The sequence below is a fragment of the Lampetra fluviatilis genome, chromosome 2 (assembly GCF_964198595.1).
Source record: "Lampetra fluviatilis chromosome 2, kcLamFluv1.1, whole genome shotgun sequence".
In the NCBI taxonomy this organism is placed as follows: Eukaryota; Metazoa; Chordata; class Hyperoartia; order Petromyzontiformes; family Petromyzontidae; genus Lampetra; species Lampetra fluviatilis.
The window spans coordinates 34,783,343-34,808,079 of NC_136276.1; the positions used below are offsets into that span (position 1 = coordinate 34,783,343).

Below are 24,737 nucleotides of genomic sequence, written 5' to 3' on the forward strand. Positions count from 1 at the left end.
CCCCCCCCTCTTCCTCCTCCTCTCGTGCTATGCATCTGTACCTCGACACCGTGACTCTCTCTCTTTCTCTGTGTGTCTATTGACTGAGATGCATTCTTCAACCCAGTCGGCAAACATCCGGTAACTGTCAAGCGGTTTTCTTTAAACTCGCCGTGCCTCCAGATTAACAGGCAAACGAATAAGAGCAGGAGACGGCACCACAAAAATAACAAACTTGAATCTTGAGTGGCAAGCTGCCACCTTTAAGCAAGTCCGTGCGTGGTTTTGTGTCTGTGCGTGCGTGTGCGTGTGTTGCTGGCGATCATTAAAACTCGAAGAACAGTTTCAAACTTTCTGAACGGGCAGCTGCTGCTTCTTGGTAACAGGCTTAGGTAGTGTTTAAGCGATGCTCTTTTCATTTTTTTGTCCCCAAGCAAAACATGCTCGAGTAAAACAATTAGTTTCATAACAAAAAATATATCTATATATAGTTTATGGAAGATTACGCGTGGATTAGTTGATAAAATAGATTGCTGCCAGACTTTTGAGATATCGAAGGCAATAACAGGGACTGCTGCACCAAGCACTTGAAATTAGAGTAAGCAGGTTACGAGCAGCGTAAGCCTTTCCTGAAAACAAAGTTATAAACTGAATTTCTGCGTGTAGGCGAAAGTATATTGCCCATGTCAATGTGTTCGTCACATTGCGGGTCAATCATTGGAATGATCATTGAAACGATTGACCCCAACATTGAAACGATTGACTACTTAATCTGGTCTATCTGACCAGTGTGGAAGAATAGGCCAAATACCTTATAGAAAGGCTCCTTTGAGCTTTCTAAAGTGGAGGTCCTTCCAACAGCAGTGGCATGGACAAGACATTGCAGTGCTGTACCTTTATCTTTACTATCAAGCCATAATGTTTACGTGAACATTATAAGTTAGTTATCTCGTACATGTCAACCCATACGGTTCACCCGTATTCTTGTGCAGGGAAATGGAGTTTTCAGGTCCATACGGCGTACAGCCGTTTCAATAGGGGCAACATTATTCTTTGTCTATTTGTTTGTGTTTCTCGCTTGTGATGGGACTTTGTAGGATGAACGTTGAGATTTATAAGGGCACGGGGTGACCAATAAGGTCTGAATTGCCCTGTAATAAGGTAGGGCACTGATAAGGGGTTGACAGGTGTGTTATCTACCTGAATATCAAGATGTCATTATGGGGGAGAGCCGTTTGTGCGATATCCCCTGTCAACAATAGTTGGAGGGAGGAGTGGTTGCAGTGGCTAGAGCATTGTGCTATGAACCGCGGTGACCTGCGTTTGATTCCCTGCCATGGCTCAGAGTGATGTCCCAAGCTGAACCGGTCCCCAACTTCATACAATCTCACTGCCCAAAGTGGAGAATTACGGTAAAAAATTATATGAAAAAGGCTGTTAATTGGTATTCATTTATTTATACAATGTGTGTGTGACAAAACACGTAATTAACTGGCATTAATCAATGGTGGTTGAGCAATTAATGGTGATTATTAAAATGCATTTCCTCTTACGAGTGGTAAATAATGCATATTCATGTGCACTGCGGGCGGTGCACTCCCAGTGATGATCATTTATGCGGCTTTAATTTATCACTATGTAACACCATTTTTTTCCGGGTATTTTTCATTGCTAATGCCTAAAAAGTATTAAAAAAAAAATGGATATTATTCCCCACAAACGTTGCTTTTGTGACCAGGACTTTATGTGAACGAAAGACACAAATGCGCACGTTTTCTCATTGAAAATCGGTACATTTCAAAGTATCACTGTCCTGGTGCAAGTGCTGTTCGCAAGCGTCTGTGAAAGCCGGCACGGAGCACGAGGTGGTGCTGCAGGCTGTAGGCTGCACCACACCCAGTCAGGTACTCATTTAAGGTTGAGTCGACCAAGAGAATGTCCAAAACCGGGACTCACAGTCGTCACTGATGTCAGCCGTGGCCAGGAAGCAAAAACTCAGGATGCCAGGCTCGTAGCGTCGTGTGCTAAACGCTACGCTACCGGTTCCCCCACGCACACACACGCATGAGTACACACGTACACACAAATGCTCACTTACAAATAGAGCAGCAGAATGGATTTTAAAGAAATCTATTTAACAATCTCGTGCGACGCTGTTGTGCTATTAACGGCTAGCACACTGGACTTGCAATCGAGAATTTTGCCGGCAGTTGGAACGGCGACGCCAGTTTCTTGATACCCCGCTGCCTCTGAACAACCCGATGGAGCGAGTCGATTGGCAGGTCGCGGGCGATGGGGGCAAAAGTGTGGCCGGCGCAGAAGAATAGGCCGACAATGAGCTCTAGAAGGGCTGTCTAGTGCTCCATCTGTTGGAGGCTCTGTATTTTTTTTCGTTTGTCTAGAACTGCTTTTTGTGTTTAGTTTATTGTCCTTTTTCCACGGCACCTGTGCCAGGCCAGGCGCACTTTGAGGCCACGTGAAGTGTCGAAGGCTCGCTAACAGGAGGAGGAGGTCTCGGGACAGACTCAGGTGTCATGGGTTGGCTGACTGAGACGAATGTTAGATGCACCCAGCTGTACCCCCTACTGTGCCAATGTGCCCCCATAGCAGGGGGCACAGTTCAACCTACATAGACACGTACATGCACCAGCAGTGGCGCCTGCAAGCAGTTGCAGGACTGCACCTTTTACTCCCTTGGTCAATTTGCTCGTCAAGCCACCTGCCTTGCCTTGGACAAACGAGCAAACGCCTCCCCCCCGCCGCCCAAGTGTACCGCGAGGAGCAAAAAAAAAGGCAGACCAGATCAATTTGTTTTAATTAAGCCAGCAATAAAGAGTTCCATGTAATGTGATTTGAAGGTGGTAGCGGCATTATTGTGTGAAACATAAACTTCAGAATATCGTTGAAATAAAACCTGGGAGTGGCACTTTCTTAAAGGGGTGTCGCGCCATTAATCGCCCGCGCTAAATAATTTCGGCCCCAAAAAAAGTATTTCTCCAAAGTGTTTATTTCACTGTGTAATTATTCCAGTCTCCCCTTTTAAAGTTTTACGATGCCCAGAGGCGCTGCAAAGGTTTCAATTTATAACTTTATGTGTAGTTTCTAATCGTCAAACACTGAAACCACCTAATTAATGCCACTTTAATTAAGAACAAATTGCCGCTGTAAAGACAGCACCCAGTAAAAAAAGGTGAGAATGTCATTTTGTTACGAATTGCTAGTTGAAGTGAAAGAAACACACGGCGAGAGCGATGAGGGGTAATAACGTGACCGTACGTATAATGAGCACGAGCAAAAGTGGTTTGCACGCATTTACATATATAGTACATCCCCGTTTCCAATGTTAAACATTTAAAAAATGTGCTTTGCTAAAACGCACCCTTCTACAGCATTATAACATTCCTTTAATAACGCCATAAAAATATTACCTACCCGCCGACCTCGGGAGCTTTTCATCTTAACGAGCAATCACATTTGTATTCCTGTGGCGACATCGTCGCTAACGACCTCAAGTAAGCATAGTCGACCCCGGCAGTAATGCGAAACGTCATACGTCGCTCATCGAGATGGACACACACACGCATTTATATCTCTCCCGAAACGGTTGTCATTTATTTCTGTGTTGTTAATTAATTACAAAAAAGGCAGCAAACCGACTCGGTAATGGAACGTGACCCCGGGTATAATCTGGAACAGACTTGTCAGCCGATATTTGCATTCGGCCTACACATTACTATTACGGAACCCGGGACGGCGCATACCTTCGTGTGTATTAACATTTTGACCCGTGCTGTGGCCGGTGACGGTTTGGCGCGTGGCGTTTCGCATCGCCGCTCCTCGGCTCGTTTGAAAGTCGTAGGTGTCTGCGTACGACGGGATTAAAGTGCCTTTCGTTTCAGCAGACGGGAACTCGTCCACGTTCACTCGCTTAAGCTGAACACCTGGCCGCGGCGTCTGATGTTGGGTTCTTCGGCGAGTCTTTGACAAACGTGGAAATGTCCGTCTGCACGGTTGGCATCTTTACGGTGCTACAGAGTTCTAGATTTGAAGCTTTCGTGACTGCAAGGATTCATACTCTTAGGTTTTTTCGGTAAAGTCACGTAGGTAAAAAATAAAAAAAACTCCGAAACGTCGTAATTTTTATTTAACTTTAATTATTATTTTTTTTACCTACGTGACTTTACCGAAAAAACCTAAGAGTATGGTGCTAAAGAGGTTCAACATACGTACGTAGATTATTGCGCGCCGAACAGGGTGGTTCTGGAAGTGTAATTCGTTATCTCCAGTGGTTTACGCACTGTGTGGTGAAAATGAACCTGGCAACCTGATCTTCTTAGGTTTTTTCGGTAAAGTCACGTAGAAAGTAAAATAAAATAAAAACAAAAATCACGACGTTTCGGAGGCAACACAAGTCTCCGTCATCAGGTGGGACCGTCACAGCCAGATTAGTGTTGCCTCCGAAACGTCGTGATTTTTGTTTTTATTTTATTTTACTTTCTACGTGACTTTACCGAAAAAACCTAAGAAGATGATTCCTTGCAGTCACGAAAGCTTCAAATCTGGCAACCTGAGTTTCGGTTCCAGGTAACGGGTAACATCAGGGGTGATATCTGAACCGGTCCTGCACCCCTGCCCGCCCCCCCCCCCCCTCCTCATACTGACCAGCGTGGTGAAGTATGGATTAACAAAAGGGATTAAATAATTGCAATTAGAAAGGCCCTTACGTTCATGCCCCTTGGAATTTTATTCCTGCGTATGGCACCAATACGTTTCGGAGCTAGATGCAAAGCTCTGCTAGCCACAAGAGGGCTTCGGGAGAGATTTCGTGTATGTTTTGCGGTTCCTCCAACTCTGTCGAAGGAGCTTAGATCACAGCGGTTTACTGCGTGGTCCATAGTTCGGATTGCATGGCCACAATCGACGTAACTCACGCTTTTGTGCCTTTAAAAAAGCGTTCAGTGCTGATCACTGATATAGTTTAAGAGGCTTGGGCTAAATCAATTCTGCTGCAATTATTCATTCCCAGACTTCGTGGGGAATAATGGGTTGGGTAAATAATACTTCGATTGTTGTTGTTGTTGTTGTTTCATGCGTAGAGACAGATGTCTGGAGGCGACGTGTTGTCTGCCTATCCTATCCTTCTCAATTTCGGAGCTTTCGTGACTGCAGGAATTATTCTTTGGTTCTTTCGGTAAAGTGACGTATAAAGATAAAATAATAAATTAAATAATAGCATACTACGACGTTTCGATTGCAACACAAGCAATCTTCATCAGGTATAAAAGAAATAGCAACAGAAATCTAACCAGAAAACTATAGACAGACATACAAGTAGACAGACATCACAAAGACACACACAGAGAGAGAACACGTATTATTTAATTTATTATTTTATCTTTATACGTGACTTTACCGAAAGAACCAAAGAATACTATCCTATCCTGTTGATACATTCAAAGAGTCGATGAGTCTCGAGTCCCCCCGGTGGGGCAGCCGGGGGAGCTGCTGGTGAGCAGTGTGGACAGAATCACAGCCGTGCGGTTTCAGCGAGAAGATGGCCGCAACACTGAACAAAAAACAGCATTACCCGCACGAAAGCTCTCCGATTGTGTGCTCGTGTTGTGCCACGCGTCGTTCCGCGTGATGCCCGGACACCGCGTTCCATGTCGGATCACAGGGGCCAGTTTGCCCCCTTGATTGGGGTGCTGTCGCGTCGAACTCGGGCTGCTTTTCGAGGAATTTCTGTCCCCCCCCCCCCTTCGTTCGGTGACCAGAGCTTTAAATCAGGCTCGTGTTGAGTTGAAATAAAAACAATAAAAAAGTATATACGTACATATAGGACCACGGAGCTTGGGCAATTGTTGGGTGCTGGTTCTAGCTGCCTTCCAGCGCTTCTAAATCTTTCTCTCTCTTTCTTCCCCGTCTGAAAGTGAACAACATCTGCACACGGTACACATTCTAAATTATTGCTATTCAGGATCTGAACTGAATTGCTGAAGAAGCTCCCAGCCCCTGGAGCAAACTCGTGGTAGAAACCCGAAATCGCAGAGCCGCACAGCGCAATAGCGAAAATATGCACCAGTGGTTTGTGCAATAATAATGAGCTAAGGCAAACGATATGGAGTTTATATATATATCTCATAAAATGTAACATGCACTGTATAGTAACGTCAATGTACCACGGCGTGCTGGTGCGCTGGGGCGTTTCTAATGTGTCCCATGACACACGTGTTTATGCGTTTCCGAGCCGGCAAGACCATTCGTCTGGTTGATTTGACCCGGAGAGTGGTTTTGCGCGGCCCGCGGCAATAAAAATAAAGATCAGTTTCTTGTCGACCTTGATCTAAACACTGGACAGGTGATGACTTTTAGGCCACGTGGGACACCATCACTGCCGGCGTAGCCCCGACATGGAGCTCACAGATCCCATGGAAGCCGGGGAAATCTTGCCGCTGCTTAGCGAACGGGTTTTCCCGGTGGCTGTCGGGTAGCTCACGGGCGGGATCCGCAAAGTTGGGCCTCCACTTCTTCACGGATAAGAGGAGAACGATGGCCACGTTAAATCTACGCGACTGCCGGCTCCTCTACTCATCACATCTGGTTGAGAATTGACGATGTCCATTTCACCATAGGTGACTGCTTTTGTCAACGTTTAAGGTAACACGAAAGCACGTGACAGTTGGGGCGACCGCCACAAGGCCCCCCGTCTTCCACCCACTGCTGCCGCCTGACTCGGCACCGGGATTAACCAAATATCAGCTCAAATTCAGGTCCTAATAAACGTAAGAAGTCAATGACATTAACACTAATTCATCTCTCTCGTCTCTATCTTGTCTGCAGCTTTCATCTCACTTGGCTTGCATTTCTCTTATTTTGCTTCATCGCTATCTCTTACCTACATCTATTGTGTCATCTCACTTGGAGTTCATAATTTGGGAAGAAGCAGAGGACTCGGCCCAAATATAAGCAACACTCAATGCCTTCATTGGACCAGCACCACCACCGTTCATCAGCATACCGAGTATTTATGTCACTTTGTGGAAGGGATCAAATCACAGACGTAAAACCCCATAGATTCTTGTCTAAATAGTTTCTGGGTGAGCCATATGCAAACATTCTGAGGGTGTCTGGATATCCACATCACCCATAACACCCACGGCACCCACATCACCCACATCATCCATAACACCCACATCACCCATAACACCCACGGCACCCACAACACTCACGGCACCATCAGTACCCATGCCACCCATCGGTACCCCCAACACCCAGGGCCCCCCACGGCGGCTGTACAGCTGACACCGACGATTGCCTGGCTTCGGCGTCACTCGTGTCTCCTGTTTCGTTTTTTTTTCTTCGCGTCGGGCGCCGCAGGATTTTGAACCACCTCCTCCAGGCTTCCGACGATCCGCAGGTGCTGAGCGTGGCGGCGCACGACATCGGGGAGTACGTGCGACATCACCCCCGCGGCAAGAAGTGAGTGCTCGCGGCGCCAATAACATACCCACTAATCCTTGCCTTCCACACCCCCGCAGCCATGTCCCACCTCACTCCGAATGGATGTTTCAAATAATAACAATTTGGTACATTTTGTATCCGCGCCATTCTTATAGCGCAAGGCTATCAACAAAGGCGCTGCGATTCATCGTCGTAGCCTGCAGTGATTTCACAGTAGGGGCCACGACGCTGCGCACAATCCCAATTGAGTAATTTGCGGTGCCATTTTTTATCGAATTTGGCAGATTTGGACCGTGACGCCCGGCACACAATGGCCTGCTCGTTTTCGAATGACGCCGGCGGATCTTTACCGTGTGGCAGACTGGCGCGGGGAGCGTTTTACGGCGAATGCACGCGCACCACACTAATAACCAGCATGGCCTGCCGAATTCAAACCACGAGCCTCTGCAACAAACGGCGAACGCCGCCGCCAGGGCCGCGTCGCCGCCAAATGGGGGCGAACGAAAACCTCGGTAAACGTAACAAAATAAACTTCAAACAAATGTTGAATGCACAACAGAAGGAGTAACGAGGCGATCTGCTGTTGTCTATCGCGTATTCTGTTCGAGCTCTCGCTCCCCCATCCCGCCCTGTGCATTTGAGGAAAGGCGATAGTGACGCCCATTGCTTAATTGTTCTATAAGCGCTCATAGGATATCCTTAATATCCTTACAAGTGTAGCCCCTCTAGTGGTTGCAGGCGGGCCTCTGAGCGTTTGCTGATTCACTCAACCGAAGCAGATGTGCACGGGCGTATGTTTTACGATGATGGGCGTTCGCCAAGTAGGTGAACTTTGAAGGTAAACCACCCAGCGGTGTTAAATATCATACCAACACCTTTTGACTTGACCATGGGAATCCATGGGGGTGCCACGGTGGCGATTTGTTAACTACCTCACCTGGTATACAGAAGGTCGTGAGTTCGATTCCAATCCTGACGGTGCTATATTTAGAGTTTGCATGTTCTCTCCGTGGCAGAGTGGATTTTTCTCCAGGTCCTCCGTTTTTTGCACTCCACATTTAGAATGCACTTGCGTTTAGAGTATTTGACTTCTTTAAAGTTACCTGTGATGAGCCACTTTATTGAGTTGCCATTTGTGGCCAGGTCACTTCTGGAAAGGGCTATACAGCTCAGTGTGCAGTGGGCTGTACCTAGTAAAATAAAAAAAATGGTTTAATAGTGTTATAGATGGGGGGAGCTCAGGATTTTACCACCCCACCAAACGCGATATGGCCGCCCTCCGTCTTCGCCGCACAGGCGAGGAGGAGTCTATTGTGCGGGAAGCTTCATCTCACAGCGGCGGCTGCCGGGTCATGCGCTGCTGCTGCTGCTGTTGCCGCCATTCGACCTCCTCGTTTTGATTCCCCTCCTTAGCAAGCAGCAGGGTGCTGTGTGACATCACTGAACGATGGGGTTATTAAGTCTTAAATTATAAATGAGCGGCAGTGGGTTATTTTTTTTTCGCTTGGAAAAGATATATGCTGTATATTAAAAACATGTCCTCCTACTTGTTTGGAGAAAAATAAAAAATAAACCTCAAGTATTTTTTCCACTCAATGGTGTGTGCTTTCAATAAATCACCGCCTCACCTCGTACGAAGGGAGAATTTGGTGTAACGCCAGTTAAAAAAAAAACATGCTGCTTTTCATTCGTTTGGTTTACATACAATATTAAGCAACCTCGTATTGAGATAATTGCTTTAGCACATAGACTCCTGGCAACGAATTATCAGATTGGCGGCCGGGAGTGTCTAAAGCACGGTGCCACGTATTGCGTGCGCTGCAGAGGAAGCTCATGCCGTGGTGGCATTTCGCTCGTGACGGACGATGACGCCGCGATGTTTCGTTAATGCGGATCGCGACCCACGGGGCAATCGGGGACAGTGACGGCTCAGAATGGCTGAGGTGGCCCAGATGGCTGAGATGGATTGGTTGGTACCTGGGATGGCTGGGATAGTGCCTAGGATGGCTGGAATAGCTGGGATGGATGCAATGGCTGCGATGGCTGAGATGACTGAGATGACTGAGATGGCTGAGATGGCTAGGATAGCTGAGATGAGGGTGGCCAGTCTCGGATCTCCACCTCTTCCTGTCCCTTGTTCCGTGTAACACGCTGCACCTCGCCTGTCCACGTGACACGAACCCCCTCGTCGTGTTGTCCAGACACTCACTTGTCCGTCTCGCGCTCGATCTCTCGCCCTCAATTTACCGGTCATGCACACACTTGCCAAGCCCTCTCACCTCAATCGCGTGTCCCAAAAACGTTTCCCCGCTTATCGCTGGAACGTGTACAAGTGGACGATCGTTGTTTTTGCTCCTTTTGTTATCTTACTGTTTTCGGTATTCTGCTTAGAATCCACGTTTTTGTCCGAGACAACTATTGTGCTTACTCTTGACTCAATACGTTTCACAGCTGTTGGGCAGTGTTGGCCAAATGTAACTTTTTGTCAACCTCATCTCATGGGCACATACAACCTTATAAGCAGTCGCCAAACTACTTCCCAAGCACAAGCACTACATGGGCTTTGTGTTTTTCAATGCTCTCCAGTTAAGCATTCACACATTATCTATATATGTCTGTTACATGTGATCACTATAACACGTGTAAAGATGAATCAATATAAATGAAATGTTAAAGAAAATTCTGTGACGCTGTTAGGAACTTACCCCGTAAAAAAGACGGCCACATTTATCAAATAATTTCCCTTTGATCAAATCGTGAGATTTGTACGGTGAAGTTGCCATTGCTAATTGAATACGTCTGAGGATAAAGCGTTACAGAATACTTAACAAATGCATGATTTAGTTGATTACGCTATGGATATCCATTACCAACCGGTAATGGATATCCATTTTAATTTATATGCATTCATTAACCCCCTTTCCCCCTCTGGTTTTCCCACTTGATTGGCCCACAAGTGACGACATCACATTGATCCCCACCTCTATTTAAGACCGAAACAGGAGGAGGATTTTTCTACAACTCCGGCTATCGCCTGATGATGCTGGTTGTAATTACCGGCGAAACATCACGCTACTCGAATTGTAAATGTTGTGGGGTTACTCTCCAACACACCGGTGTGCTGAACTCGTAACGAATTGGCATGTTTTGTTTACATCACAAACCTTACTTATTAGCTGTGTCGGGTGATGGCAAGTTTAACGACACATTTATATTCATGCGATCTAATAAATAATAAACCTCTATTATCGCGTGATTATGCTTCCCTGTTTTCTCTTTGCGTGCGTTCTATGCTACGTTCAAATGCTCGGGCTGTTGATCCGAAAGTCATGTCTACTGTCTCACTCTACTCTCAAACATTTCACCAAAAAGCTTATTCCAAACACTTCCGAATCGTATATGTGTAAATGCGTAAACTAAAATGGATATATTATTTTATTCACATGTTCGGCGTTTACGTGAGGCCACAGGATTATTTTCTTGCCAAAAGTGTCTTCAATCTCCACACTGTACTCTGTTCACCCAGCAGTATAAACGGGGCGCCATGTTCACGACTTCACCTGGCGTACAGGAGGCTGTGGGTTCGATCCCTCCACATTTAAAATGATGCTTTTCGAGTATTTGGCTGGGAAACATGTGCACGTGATAAGCCACTTTGTTGAGCTATCATTGTGGCCAGGTCGCTTCTGAAAAACAACTATACAGCTCAGTGGGCATTATCTGGTAAAATATATTGTTTTTAGTTCAGGCTACACTGCAGGTCATCGGTTCTGCAAGTTGCTGGCTGGTGGAGTCAAGTGTGGGCACTGCTACCACTTCCAAAACGTCTGACCTGCATGGAAGATTGGTCCAAAAAAACGTCTAAGAGGTATGGCACAAGACAGAGGAAAGTGGAAACATATTACAAAATGTGCAGTGCATACCTACGGGCAATCTGCCCATGGATAATAATGAAGGGGTCTGTCGACAGTTCTCTATAATGGAGGCACCTTCCGCCAGCAAGTGGCATCAGCTCCCAAATGCACGGCATCGTCATAACCAGACAATTGTCTGGTGAAAGCTTTTGGAGTGACTGCAGTTGAAATGATTAACGGTCGTTTACACGCAAGCCTTTTTTCTTTGACTTGCATAAAATTGTGGCTTTTCCCCGACGCCGTGCATTAATATAATTGGGTAATTGCGGGAGTGTCGCACTGGCAACCATCACGTCGCCTGCAAGGGGATGATGAGGACCTGAGAGCCGCTACTCCCAGATGAAGGGTCACGTGGTCGGGGTCTGGAGGCGTTTGCTGATCTTTGTTCTGTGCTGATATAATGCCGGACGTTGCGGAGGGCAGTTTACAAAGCAGCGTCTGCAGGAGATGCACTTGCTAATGCTGCGCTTATCGCAAATTCTAGAATTGCCTCATTATACGTCTATACACTGACGAGTCTGATCGGGCTGCAAGACATTTCTTTATTGCAAACGGCCATCGATTCGTGCTCGCAAGTTCTGTCACATTTCTGCCGGATGCAAGCCAATTTTTGCATTTATCAGAACGTTCGTTAGACGTGGGATTTTTTTTTATTTAGCCTCTCTTTGCATTGCGTTCAATGAGGCAATTATTTCTGCTGACCAGCTCTGCATTTTATTGCCATTAAAACATTCGAGGCGTAGAGGGTTTTTTTTTCGGCGTTTTGTTTGAAACAGTTCGAGACCTTTTCCCCGGGAGCCCGACACCGTCGTCGATCGACTCTTGTTTACTTCCGCACGGCGACGTTGACCCCGCTTCTGCACCGTTGGCATCGTCTCGTGGCGAAACGCATTGTAAACAACAACAACAACAAAGCAGACAGCAACGCGAACGCACTTTTTCGTTTTTAAATGAGCTTTACAGAAAGTGTCACGCGCCAGTGCACAATTATTTTGCTTTTATTTCGATTTAAAGCTTTCGTGACTGCAGGGATTCATCTTCTTGGTTCTTTCGGTAAAGTCACGTAGAATGGAAATAATAAAATAATAAAAATAAAACATAATAAAATAATTCTCACGACGTTTCGGCCACAACGCAAGCAGCCGTCCTCAGGTGAAGACAGAGTCATTCAGACTCTGTCTTCTCGACAGACCTATTCTTCACCTGAGGACGGCTGCTTGCGTTGTGGCCGAAAAGTCGTGAGAATTATTTTATTACGTTTTATTTTTATTATTTTATTATTTCCATTCTACGTGACTTTACGGAAAGAACCAAGAAGATGAATTATTTTGCTTCCAAATGAAACAAAATGTATCTGTTTTGGATGCGTTAATGGTGCAGCTGGACAACTCACAGCTGATGGCTTAGGTCATTGACATTGACCTTGATTTATGAATCCTCCAAGTTCGCTCTGCTATCCTGCCAGCATCACGGCTGCTCGGGTGCATTGGTCTACGTTTTTTTCCTGGTCACGGCTAACATTATTGGCGAGTGATATCTGAACCGGTAGCGGACAACATCTTTGCCCTGCTTGACCAGAATGGTGAAGTATGGTTAAACATCTCCCACATGATCGACAATTCATGGAGAGGCCATGCATCCAGAAGTGGATTGATAAAATGACCATCAATTCTTACTATGATCATCATCATCATCATCGAATATCTTTAGTTATTTTAAATGTTAATGAAAATTTGTAATTGTGGAATCGTATTGAAATATAAGAGGATACGATTATCGGCACGAATAATAGTGCATGAAAAGCTAAACTTAAAAATAAATGGGCATTTAAAAAACTTGAGATAACAAGCACGCTGCTTTTCATTTATAATTACGAAAGCGGTGGTTAAATAATTGCTCATTATTTCTTCACAATCAAAATTTCCAAATGCATAAACAAATCGGTTAAGTTTTCTCGCGGAATTTTAAAAGGCGGAATAATAATAATAAAACGACTGTTTAGCTATCGGCATAGCGTCCAAAGGAGACATCCTCACGTACACATACATAGCATGCACATACACACACAGCGTGCACACACACATACATAGCATGCACACACATAGCATGCACACAACACACATAGCATGCACACACATAGCATGCACACACACATAGATAGCAACGCACTTTTGTTCCCCGCCTGCCAGAGCCGTCGGCTTGGCATGGCCAAGGGAAGGCCGACCGACATGAAATCGTGAATTTTTGTGCGGGCGAAAAAATAAAACACCCCACCACCACCACCACGACCACGAAGACCACGACGACACGCTCAACATTCACTCGGGTTAATTGAACACAGCGGAGTGCTTTGTTTCAACCGTCGCAACACTCTCGCCAAGGCCGTTTTGAGTAAAGTTGTACATAAAAAAAAAATCAGCAAATTGAGTGGGCCCTGACTCTGCGTCTGGGTTAAGGTGACAGGCGGAGAGGCGACGACTGCTTGCCAGGGGTCCGCGCGTGCGCACCCACGCACGGCTGCAGCAGAGGAACCGAGATTTCCAAGTGGAAAAATCTGTTTACAGTGACCGGGGGTAAGCACGTCTTGCTACGTTGTTGATGCAAGGGGATTGAACTGACTTTATGTTTTTTTGGGAGAGTGGGTGGGGGAAAGGCATAAAGACGCACCAACGTCTACTCTTACTACCCGTAATTAACTAGTTTTATGTCACCGTTTCCCCGAAAATGCATTCTCCGCTAATTGAAAGTATAAGATTTACAATTGCCAGGGATAAAGCGAGAGTTGGGGAGGAGCGGCATTAATTAAACTAGAAACTTTTCATCTTCTTGGTTCTTTCGGTAAAGTCACGTAGAAGGGAAATAATAAAATAATAAAAATAAAACATAATAACATTTTATTTTATGATGTTTTATTTAATATTATTATAAATAATTAAATAATACAAATAAAACATCCTAAAATTTTATTTTATTATGTTTTATTTAATATTATTATTTTATTATTTCCTTTCTACGTGACTTTACCGAAAGAACCAAGAAGATGAATCCCTGCAGTCACGAAAGTTTTAAATCGAAATAGAAACTTTTCTTTTGGTATTTTACCGGGTAAGGCTCACTGAGCTATGTAGCTCTATTTCATAAGCGACCTGGCCACAAATGGCAGCTCAACAAACGTGGCTTATCATCATGTAGAAATTTATAGCAGCCAAATATTCAAAACGAATGTTGTTTATAAATGTGGAGGGAAAACCCAGAGAAAACCTCACATGACCACGTGGAGAGAGACATGCAGACTCTAAATATACAGGCGTAAGGGTCGGGATCAAAGCCACGACCTCCTGTGTACCAGGCGAGGTAGTTAACAGCTCGCCACTGTGTCGCCCTTGTTTGAGTAAAATATTTACTGCGGGCGAGACGTGAAAGTGATGTAAACTCGTTGGTTACTGTTGGTCAAAGGTTTTTCAGCCGAAACGCGAAGAGAAAACGATATTTTACTTAATTTTTTGTTACCTGATATTTGTTTTTCTGACCAACACACACTCCTTACGACTTGAGCAAATATAAATATCATAGTTACAAATAATTATGCAGCACGATCAGGAATACGATCGAGGTGATGAGTGGCAAAACAAGTTGTTGGTGGCACTTGAGCTGCCAAGGCTGGACAGTCCCGGTCGATGGCACTACAGCAATGGGTGCAGCAATGGGTGCAGCAATGGGTGCAGCAATGGGTGCAGTCCACAGATTTGGTCCGATGGCCGGATTGAGCCTGTGGATTGGTTCGATCTGTGCGCTGATATTATCCCTTAGTATGAGTAGTGAGTCGTATTCTTGATTCTTTCGGTAAAGTCAGGGAAACAATCAAAAATAATAAAAATAAAAAACAATAAAATGCTCACGACGTTTCGACTGCAACACAAGCAATCATCATCTGGTGAGAAAAAAACAGAAGTGAGTCTTCTTAGGGCACTCGTTTCTTCTCCTATGCCAATCACTCATTCGGCTTGCCTGGGTAAATCATCGACAGTGATACAGTTATTAATATGATGGAGTGGTGGCGCAACGGTTAGCGCACTGCGCTATCAACCTGCTGACCTGATCTACATCATTAGACCTCCTTTGCCAGTACCAAAGTATAATAAAAGGGGTTTCCCGTTTTTTTCTGGCAACAAAACTTAAACCTCTTTACAAGGAATCATGTGTGCATTAACCACAATACTGGCAGTCAAAATGCAAAAAAAACACACTGATAATATATGCATTGTTCTTGAAACTGATTGGTCCACACCAGAGACGGATTTCTTTTGAGCCTCGTCTCAGACCCAGCTTAGGGTGAAGTATGGTCAAACGAAATTCCCTGACCAAATTGCATTGAGAGGCCTTCACGCAGCAGCAAATTGCCAATGGGCTGCAAACTGTGACGATAAATGTTTTCCTTTCATTGTTTGACGGTAACATTCGTTTTGGGCTTTGCAGTACAACACAATAAGTATTGATATCTAATCCAGATTTACACCTCCTCTACACCATCATTGGGCATGATCACTGCGCAGAGTTTACTGCAGGCTACAAACAATTGCCCATACCAGCACGAATTATTAATGGAGAGCATTAAAACAAGGCAAGCAAGGCTATCTTACAACACTAATAAAAACATATAATTATTGTCTTACAAAAGATAAACAAACACGTTGACAAAGGGCTCGATGAAGACCTTTGAAGCTGCCGCTTCTGTGTTACAAGATTCAGAATGCCACTTTCATCGTTTCATTGATCACTGCTGGACGAGGCATCGCTTCGGGTCGATCAATGCATTTAGCCCTGCGGGCTGTGTTGGGGGGGGGGGCAGGTGTGGAGGCAGGAGGAGATACAGCTATCGTGCTGTGACGGTTCCACCTGAAGACGGAAGCTTGTGTTGACTCCGAAACGTCGTGATTTTTATTTCATTTTTATTTTACTTTTATTAATTTTAATTTTTTACCTACGTGACTTTACCGAAAAAACCTAAGAATATGGTGCTCCACCTGCCCCACGTGAGCGAGCGCTGAAGCCGCAACGTTTCCGAATGCAGCGCGCATCCGAGTGCAGCGCTGCAGTGCTCACAGCCAATGGGGGTCACAGTTTCATGTACATTCTTCACTGTTTACACATCAGTACAATTCACCCGATGTATCCATTTCATGCTTCTATTGGCTGCATTTTTAACTGGACTATGCTCAGTCTGGAAGTATTCTGCCCAGAGCTGACTTACGCTGCAGGGGATGTTTTATTTTAATGCTGACTTGGTGTTTGGTGTTTACGTGACTGCGGCCACAGGATCCACACAGCGGACCTCTCGACGCTTACGTCTGTCGTGGGGGCTTGTTTTACCATACTTCACCGTGGTGGTCAGTGTAGTGGGGGTGTGATCACCACCAATGTGAACGATTTACTATTTTTTTTAATTCAACCAGGTAAGGCCCACCGAGCTGTATAAATATTTTTCAGAAGCGCATTGGTTATCACAAATGATAGCTCAACACATTAGCTCACCATCACGTGGACATTTAGAGCAAGCAAATGGCTCTAACCGAATGTTGATTCTAAATGTGGAGGGGGGAAAAAACGGGGGACCTAGAGAAAATCCATGCAAACTCCAAATACACAGGCGTCAGAGTCGGGATCGAACCCACGATCTCATGTATACCAGGCAAGGTAGTTAACATCTCGCCACTGTAGCCGTGTTTGGGAAACCAACTCAGATCGCCAGGCGCTAACCACAGGGCCAACCACTGCTGCTACGAAACGCGATAACGACGTGGTGGCTGTGATATATTGCGCTACATCTGCTACTCGGTCGAGTGAGTGAAGGCAGGTGGCAGCTTGCGCTCATGTTTCAGTGTGCTTAAGGGCTGTGTCTTCTGGGTGGCTATTTGTTAAATTGAGTTGAACGTTTATGGGCCTCACATCTCTGAGCAAAGCATTAAACGATCAATGGACATAAACTTGCCTGGGCACCTCCATAGACACGTACGGCATGGCGCAGGTGATTGTGCGGAACGATTGTGACTTGATGTGAAGATTATTGCTTTTCCAGCCAGTAGTTCAAACAACCAATGTTTATCACTGTCAACTTTTGAAATGTTGAAAACCGTCGAGCAGATATATCATCTTATGGGATTCGGTGGCCAAAATGTTGTGAGCACTTCTGAAAATTGTAAAAATAGAAAGCCAAACTTATTTATTGCTCAAGTGAGAAATTGGTTTACAGCGCTGAGCCAGCAGTGGAAACTCCGCATTCCTATGGAAGGGCCCCGTACATCCAAAGGACAACCACTGTTGACTTTATGACAAGGTGACACTCATTTTATCTAACTCGTAATTTCAAGCCACTCGATTTAGAGCAGAGCCGCCTCGCTAGTTCAATAATAATATCTTACAGCCATTTACTAATCCACTGCTGGATGAGATGCAATGGTCTGTGTATTGGTCTGCATCTGCCACCACTCGGCCCCACACTTCTCCGAATGAATGCATTGGAAAAATAGAAATTGTATTTGAACTCTTTCCCTTCTCTGCTTTTTGATAAACCACTCTAAGCCATCTTCAATTGTGTACATTAGTATTCACTGACGTTTCTGTTTCTTTATTTAATACCAGAAGAACCATTATAAAGAAAGAGAAAATACCATGTACGTGTGTTTTTTTTACTTTTGTGCTTATTTAAAGCATTTCACTTAATGAGTCGTGAAAAATGATTTATTTTCAAGGGAGATATCTCAGCTGGATATATTCAGCAGTTTCAAGCAATGGAGGCTGAGAATACAATTACTTTTCAGCACAATGAAAAAAGTGGGAACGATGGCATGGACAATGTACATGACATTTTCAAAGCTCATTTTAGACACACTGAGTAATAATAATAATACGACCCATCATTTCTAAGCACTTTGCTGAATCAAGAACATCTCACTCTTGCAACCGTCGACTTATTTGAAAATGTGGTGGGGTGGTGGGGGGTGGTGGCGGGGGGGGGGTAGATTTCAGAAACGAGCTTTCCAATCGCCGAGTCATCAAGGACGCACACGCAGTGTCTTGTGGAGAGACATCCCGCAGAGTCTGGGTGAGCTGAACGTACGAAGCGGTAGCCCGCAACTGTCGAGTGTGCAGGCAGTGCAGCTGCACCGGGGGGAAGGGGGGGCGTGAATCGGACGGACGTAGGCGTCGGGCTAGGCGAGGGGTGAGAGCGTTGGCCAAGAAATGATGAAGGGAGTGGCAGGCAGTGCATGGGACGCAACCTCCGCGGGTGCAGCCGGGGGAGATGTAGCTACAAAATCAGCTCGTAGCGTAGGAGCTCGTTGGATCGTTACATCGCGGGATCGTGAGAAGTGGCGGCGGCTGGGGTGAGGCCTTCATCCAGCAGTGGATTGACGATGGCTGATTATGATGATGAGTCCCAACCACACGCACACACCAGCAGCTGATCTAGATGGAGATGAATCCAACTCAATTGGGTGGACTATCTGGGTCTTGATCTGTATTGAAATAAATGTGACACGTGACCCATTTTTTGTTAATAAAACATTGACTATAGATCCACTAGAATAGGAATTGCTCGTCTGAAATAAATTACCCGCTGGGATGTGGGAAATTACTTTCACGGGCTGTCACGAGAAAAATCAGTTTACTCTCACCGTTACGGGCAGTGATCATGTTTAAAATTGTATTACTGTGAGGCACACACGAGCAAAATGCATAATGACCCATAATTCACTGTGTAACAAAAAAACATTTTTGTTCCTGGGTAGTAAGTGTTATTTTCTAATTTCGTATGCCTCAAAAGCACAGAAAATAGCTATTATTTCCCCCACAAACTTTGCTTTTGTTACCAGGACACAAAAGCAAAGTTAATAATCCACTACATTAATAATACTGTGTAACAAATGTATTTATTGTTCGTGGGTAGTAAGTGTTATTTCCTAATTGCAATTAATTACCCAGGAAAGCCTCAATGTGTCTCAAGATTTTTGTTTTTGGATGGTTCATTATTTGAACTTTTGCCCAATACCGAGATCAACGAACGTTTGATTGCATGCGGGAAGAAGTCAGAATACCCAGAGAGAGAACCCAGCACGCTGCCTCTGCAAGGTGGCAACACTCAGCACCGCCACCTAGCGGCCACGCCTACAACACCTGGCAAGCCCTGGGTGGTGGTCACCCATCCATGCGCTAACCAGGCTCAACCCCGCTTATCTTCCGAGATGCAGCGTAGACGATTCGAAAAGGCGTTTGAAAACCCATATCGCCACGCTGGTGAGATGTTAACTACCTCGTGGGTTCGATCCTGACCCTAACGTCTGTATATTTGGAATTTGCAATGTTCTCCCCGTGATCGCGTGGATTTTTCTCCGGGTGCTCCAATTTTTCCCTCCTCCACGTTGAGAATGAACATCACGCGTTTAGAGTATTTGGCTGCTATAGATTTCCACGTGATAAGCCACTTCGTTGAGCTATCATTTGTGGCCAGGTCGCTTCTGAAAAAGAGCTGTATAGCTCAGTGGGCTTTACCTGGTAAAATTAAATAAAAATTGTATCATCGTTTAGTTTACGCAGCGTCTCTCCAACTCGCGGTTTATCCCTGGCAATAGAAAATGCTGGACTTTCAGTTCGTGGAGAATGCATTTGTGATCGGGAAAGCGGGTAGCGTTGATGACGAGTCGTGTAATTGGAGTGGGTGGGTAGGGGGTGGGTGCGCGGGTGGGGTTCGATCACTTCGGTCTGTGATTCAAGTTAAGTCACATTTTTTTTTTGGTAAAACGCGTGGCGCCATTCTGGCACAAATACCCCCCTCAAAGCGCCATTGCCGCATTAACACCGTTGTTGGCGTTAATATATAAATATTTAAAATATATATTTAAAAAGATATTTAAAAACATATTTAGTCAGCAGGAGCGGCAAGCCACCGCTCATTCCCATGTAGTCCACTCGTTCTCTCGTTGTCCACTTCTACACGTCTGTACGTCAGAGATACCGGACATTTCAGCGTATCTGCTGAACTCGAAATAAATGAGCTCACGACGAATGTAATTTTAGTCTCCGACCTGGGGCAAAGTGAAACATCTCATCGCCGGCGCGACATCCAACACGAATGTGTGCCCACTCTTACCCGCCGTGGGTGCTTCTCATGAGCGTCCTGGCCCTGCCAAGAATCTGGGCCTCTCGTGAGCTGTAGAGACTTGCCCACCTATTGCATCATCATCGTCGTCGTCGTCGTCTATCCCGCCTGTCAGCTCATGAACGACGATGGGGCCCAACACACTTCTGCTGTGGTTCTCTCTCTCTCCTTCAGCCGCGTCACTCCTGTTCTGTGATGCTGCCACGCTGGCGTTACGGTTACCACACTGGCCTTGCATTCCAGAGATCGCCTGTTCGAATCAATTTCCTGGTGCGGCAGAGCGCGCTTCTTCAATTTGACCCCCCTATCCGCCCCTCCACCAGCGCCTCTGTCCACCCAGCTGCATCAACGGTAGTATAGTCTATCGGCAGGTCACGTGTGGTGGGGTAAAGTGTGGGTACGTCTCATCTCTTTTAAGACGTCTGGCCAGGACCTAGAGGTGCTCTCTTAGAGCGGAGGCCCTTTCCTCCAGCCGTGGTGCGAGCAGGCAACTCCACGCCTGCGCCTTCAACAGCTTTGTTTCAATCTCAATCCTTCTCTTTAGAGATATTTTACCACTGCCACCAGGGATTTTTTTATTGACCGTTCTCCATAAAAAACGCACCGGCATTCACACCTGGAATTTAATCTGTTTAACAAACACATTTAACGATTGCTGCTGCCACTGCATCCATCATCGCAGCGATTCAAACGACCCCAATTTCATCACCAAATCCCTCCATTAAACAAATGAGGTTTTAGGTCCGCGACGGAGCTCAGAAAGCTGCCACATGGACGTGATTTCTCTGAGATCGCACTGCAGAACTTTGGACTTACGCGAGAGAAACGATGCTGTACCCATCTTAAATTTCACGCTTGTGCCAGAACTACAATCGTGATCTTTATTTATCCTGGAGAAATCCGATGAGCTATGAAGATATTTTTCACAGATGTCCAGTATACACGTGCGTGTGTGTGCACGTGCATGTGTGTGAATATGGGGGAGCGGAAGTGTAGCGGTTGTCGCGCTGCGCTATTAACCTGTCGACCTGAGTTTGATTCCCGCTCACGGCCAACACCAGTGACGATTATCTGAACCGGTCCTGCGTCTCCCCTAGGCGGCTGGGTGTGGTGCCGGCCACCCACCCCCTCGTGTGCCATGCCGTCCTAAATAGGTGCTAGCTAAGGGCACTCGTTCCGACAGCCTGTTAAAGCCCACGAGGGGGGATCTTTGTCTTGCGCGTGTGGCGAGCAGGATCATTGAGCAGCTGGGCTGCAAGCAGCTCGTGATGACCCTCATGCATCACGTGGACACGGACGTACGCTACAACGCCCTGCTCGCCGTGCAGAAGTTCATGGTGCATAACTGGTACGTCGCTGCAACGCACACTTCCCCTTCCCCCGAACCCCTCCATTCTCCTCGGCCAAGGCTATCACGAAGGAGGACGCCTTGGTTCCCTGAGACAGTCTGCGGAAGTTTCACAGGAGGGGGTGATGATTGCTGTGCCACAGTCACAATTGAGCGATTTGCCGTGTGATTTTTCAAATCGGGCAGATGTGGACCCAGAGGCCGGCACTCGATGGCCCCCACTTGCGAATGACGTCAGGGGATCTTGCAACGTCCGCGCGCGTGAGCGAAGCAGGCGGCGCGTAGTGTCATCTTACCGTTTGTACAGCCACAGTAATAACCGGGGAAGGCCCCCTGCATTGGGAACTTCTGCAATAAGCCGCTCGTGCACTGCCGTGTGGCGTTGGAGCTGTCCCCTGGCCGCCGGCTGATGGGTGTTCGGGGTCAAGGTCGTCGCGCGTCCTTGAAAATGACCTTTGGCAACGTCGCCCGCATCTGTCAGACGTCACCTGCCGCTGATGTTGACCATGGCTGGGGAGTTGAACTCGGGCGACTGCCCCTACTGTTTCCCTTCAATAACAACATCAACAGCAACGCAATTTTATAATGCGCACATTAATTCACAGACGATAGACATACCATGATTGCGAGGCGTGGAATCCAAGCTCAGTGTCGCTTGGATAGTGGTGACAGAGGTGGGGCCTTTACGTGCCTCTGGAGATTAAACGCCGCTGCCGCCGCTGCTGCTGCATGCGTAGCAGCAGCAGAGGGGCGATGGCTGCGTTGCAGATGGCGGGGGGGGGGGGGGGTCGGTGCGGTCACGGAGAAACGGAGCCGGGCAGTGACGGCCGTCGCTCCTCGATGTAGAGAAGAGGCTGCGAGTCGCGCTCCTGTGGAGAGCTCCACCGCGAGCGGTGGTGCAAGGTGACGCGCGCAGACAGATGCGGTGGACGGCCCCCGGTTGGCTACGTGCGGTGCGAGAGAAGTTCAACAGGCGGGCGGGCAGGCGGGCGATCTTGTAGCTGACGCTGCTGGCGATGGGAAGCCAGTGGAGGGAGGTGAGGGAGGTGAGGGAACCTGACCGAGGATGGCAGGCGCCGGGAACGACGCCGGCGAGATGGTTTTTCAAGCGTTTGGAGTGTCCTGAGGTAGTTCGAAGAAGATAGAAAACCGGGACGGAGTTAGGACAGTGCAGGCAAGACCCGGCTATGCTGCAAGACAAGGGATTTGACGATTTCGGTGGTCACGAGTGGACATAAATGCATGAGGATCCTGACGTTGCAGCTGTCAAATCTGACGATGTGGTTGGTGTGGCCGTCGAAGGATAAGTTAGAATTGCATAGTGGAGCCAGCGATTAATCCACTAGAAGGTGAGCGTGGACGCGGTGAGACGGAGCCTAGCATCGACCAGGATGGCTTCGATTCGGAAGCTTTCAAGGAGGGTTTTGTGGACCCAGAACCACTGCTGTTGAAGCGGCCGGTGCACTCTGAGAGACTCAAATCCAGAGGCATGGGTTGAATCAACAGACATGAATCGTAGGATGTCATTTGCGGAAGAATGTCATTTGACACGGGAGATGTCAATCGAGCCGGGCAATGGGAGATGTGAAGTTCGTGAAGAGCAGGTGGCCTGGGAAAGACACCCTGAAGGATTCCGCACTGGAGCTTGTTTGCCCCACTCTGACTGAGAAACCCGAAGAGGTCGGATTGCAAGCCACTGTTATGCTGGGCCACTGTTAGGCTGGGCCACTGTTAGGCTGGGCCACTGTTAGGCTGGGCCACTGTTAGGCTGGGCCACTGTTAGGCTGGGCCACTGTTAGGCTGGGCCACTGTTAGGCTGGGCCACTGTTAGGCTGGGCCACTGTTAGGCTGGGCCACTGTTAGGCTGGGCCACTGTTAGGCTGGGCCACTGATGATCAAAGTGAGATTCCAGGGGGCCCCAGTTCACGGCGTGGAAGCCTGCAGAGAAACCGAGGTCGACGATTCAAGCCGAGGGCCACAGTGGAGTGAACATCGACGCGGAGCCTCGGTGGGGTCCCAGCGGCAGTGGGGAGGTCTGACGGAAGGTGCGGACTGGAGGGAGCGGGGGTTTGGAGTGGCGGTAGCGTGTGCTTTGAGCTGAGTGAAGAGAAAGGCTGTTCTCGGAGCTTGGAGAGGGTGGAGAGGTCGGCGATAGAACGATAGGTCGCTGGATTGTCGGTATAAATGGTGAATTAAAATGAGAAAAATGCATTTGGAGACAGTCGGGAATATACGGACATTGATAATCTAATTACTATTTCAAATAACCTATCCTGGAAATGTTATATAATTCGTATCTGCCATTCACATTCTGGATTAATAGAACACGAGGTCAAAAGGAGGTGTCCACGCAAATGCAATTTTAAAACACGTGTCTTGCTCCCATTACTGTCGGGTTGAAATGAAACCAATTTCATCATGTTAATTTATGTAGCCAGGTAACTTTTGTGCTTATTATTCACATAGGACGATGCAGCTTTTGCCGTATTAAATGCAACATGAAATTGCCTGTTATAATATATGCAAAGCCGTCCGTGATTTGCACTGAAGCGAAAGTATCGAATTTAATCGCCGTCTCTCTCTCTCCGTTGTATCTTGAGCCAATGTCAAACCATGGGCGTACCGGCTATCAGCGCGCCGGACTTGCAATGCAGAGGTTGCCGCCTCGACTCCATCTCCCGGCGCAGCCGTTGAAACGACGACGGTGCGAGCTTCTCAAATGCCCCTGGCATTTGTGCGCCCAGCAGTGTGGATAGAGACGTCGCGGGCAATAAATAAAATAACACCGATTGGCAGGCCCCACGTGGTGGGGTAAAGTGTGGGCGCTCCACACCTCTTCGGAGATGTCTGGCACGCGTGCAAGAGTGGTCCAAATACATTT

The 24,737-nt window shown here is 46.8% G+C and overlaps 1 protein-coding gene across 1 annotated transcript in view; it reads left to right on the plus strand.

The window, feature by feature from the left end:
- LOC144938537 (V-type proton ATPase subunit H-like) overlaps positions 1 to 24,737 on the plus strand; it is a 104,159-nt gene that overhangs the window by 70,303 nt on the left and 9,119 nt on the right. Inside the window, exons 13-14 of the mRNA XM_078866455.1 lie at positions 7,357 to 7,458; positions 21,743 to 21,856. Coding sequence (XP_078722581.1) covers positions 7,357 to 7,458; positions 21,743 to 21,856 — 216 coding nt within the window. The remainder of the gene's footprint in view (positions 1 to 7,356; positions 7,459 to 21,742; positions 21,857 to 24,737) is intronic.